At 34.8% G+C, this 2,192-nt stretch overlaps 1 protein-coding gene across 1 annotated transcript; it reads right to left on the bottom strand.

The window, feature by feature from the left end:
• Positions 1-397: 397 nt before the first annotated feature.
• Positions 398-1,901, bottom strand: LOC111896570 (delta(12) fatty acid desaturase DES8.11). The gene is made up of 2 exons (XM_023892539.2): positions 1,775-1,901; positions 398-1,674 (listed from the first exon to the last, which is right to left on the bottom strand). The coding sequence occupies exon 2, from the start codon at positions 1,650-1,652 to the stop codon at positions 516-518; it is 1,137 nt and encodes a 378-aa protein (XP_023748307.1). The 5' UTR covers positions 1,653-1,674; positions 1,775-1,901; the 3' UTR covers positions 398-515.
• Positions 1,902-2,192: the final 291 nt, after the last annotated feature.

Genomic DNA, 2,192 nt, shown 5'->3' with positions numbered 1-2,192 from the left:
GTATAAAACGGATGTGTGTAAACAAATTATTTATCATGAGTGCGTGATATCCATGATAATAATAATTAGATGTATGCAAATGTAATATTCATTTTCGAGAAATTAAATATCTTCTAATTTTTTATTTTTTATTCTTACGAATCTTCCTATTAATTTAAATAATAACATTAGTCATATTAATATATTAAAATATTATTAAATAAACATTAAATGTTACATATATCATTACCATTTGATTTGATAAAATGATTTATAAGAACAAAATATATTAAGATATTTAATTTCTTTTGTAATAATAATTAACTTGTACAGTCTGGGATCAATACGTGAATGTCGATGAAAGCGATTGGAATCATTTTAAAATTTTTGATTAATCATTTAATCAAACTTTTGGATATAAATAGTAAACTATGAACTTATTTTATTATACAAACGGCGTGGACATATATAATTGGAATGTTTTCCAACATACGGTACATATAATAATTTAAAAAGTAAATGATATCAGAAATTGGTCACATTTTATGGTACCAAAATACACCTGTGTGTTTGTTATCTTCATCAGGCTCGATATAGATGCATTCTTTAGCCTCTCTCCACATTGCTTTAAAGATTGGAGTCCTATCGATCTTATAGTACTCACCCAAAACTGGAATGATAGCATCCCTTGCCTCCTTTGCATGATAATGTGGAATGTACGAAATCAGATGATGTAATACGTGAGTGTGTGTAACGTCATGGAAAACCCTATTCAGGAATCCGAAGTCCCTGTCAATTGTTGACAATGCCCCCCTGATCCAGTTCCATTCACTTGAATCATAATGGGGCAAAGACAGATGGGTGTGGTGCAAATACGTAATGATAACGAAAAACACATGCACTCCTACCACTGGAACTCCATATATACAGGCTACCCAAGCAGCTCCTTTCGTTGTTACAGCAATCTTGATTGCATAAAAGACGGCAAGAAGACCAAGATCTGATAACAGAACCTGAATTCGCTCGCGCTCGGTGAAAATTGGACTCATGGGATCAAAGTGGTTGGCAAACCTTCCGTATTTCTTGCCAGAAATATTAGTTAAGAGGTATAAAGGAAATCCTAGAGTGAACCTAAAAACCAAAGTGAACACTCGACCAGGTGGGTTGTTAAGAAGTTTTGAGTACCACCTGACTTTAGACTTGCGTTTAGGAATGTAAACTTCATCATTATCGAGGGAATTTGTGTTGGCATGGTGATTTCGATGGCTATATTTCCATGAGAAATAAGGTGTCATGAGAGCTGAGTGGAGGATGAAGCCGACAGTGTCATCAATCCATTGGTATTCGCTAAAGGCATGGTGACCGCATTCATGGCCGATGACCCATAAGCCTGTGAGGATGCTTGCTTGACAGAACCAATAAACCGGCCAAGCTAAGTAGGCCAAAGGAGCTGGAAGAAAAGGAATATATGTATTTGCAAGGAAGTAGAAAACGTAGGCAACAATCAGATCGTGAACAACATAGTAAGATGAACGGATGACGGATCGCTTGAAGCAATGGGCAGGGATCGCTTTCTTTAAATCACTTAATGAAAACGGTGGATCAACTGGGACACGTTCCAGGATCTTTTTACCATCAAATGGATCGTTTGACATCCGACCACCTGCACCCATTTTGTTGATAGATATGATTAACCTGCAAATGTAAAGAGTACTGTGAGATTTATGTAAACTAAACACAGAAAGAATTAATTACAAAAACCTAAAGCTCGTGGGAAATTAAAAAGAAAACAAACCTATAGAGACAAGTTATGCTGAATTCACTTCAGTAGGTGATACTCTAGGGTCGGCCTTGCTTCTTATTTATAGTACAAGATTTGCACAAAGTTATCGGCTCACTTGTCCTACTGACTATCTACATTATTTGATTTTTCTACAAACTTTTACTCTTTAGGAGAGACTACTATTCCAATTTGGCGGCTCAGAGACGCATATTTTTAATCTATCAATGCATTAAGCATGTGTATCTATTTATATATTTAGATATTTAGGTGTGCAATGTTATGTGAAGATCAAATTATCATTTATTTATAGATACTCCAAACTATTGTTAGTTGTAGAAATATATTATATATGATTCGTTAGTTGGGTCTTCGTCTTCCAGCACTAGTACACAAGTCATTTAATAGTACGAGTGATTTTTATTTTTTGATG

Source organism: Lactuca sativa, chromosome 9 (assembly GCF_002870075.4).
Source record: "Lactuca sativa cultivar Salinas chromosome 9, Lsat_Salinas_v11, whole genome shotgun sequence".
Classification (NCBI taxonomy): Eukaryota; Viridiplantae; Streptophyta; class Magnoliopsida; order Asterales; family Asteraceae; genus Lactuca; species Lactuca sativa.
The sequence above is the reverse complement of the archived record's forward strand: the minus strand, read 5'-3'. Positions and strand labels throughout refer to the sequence as shown.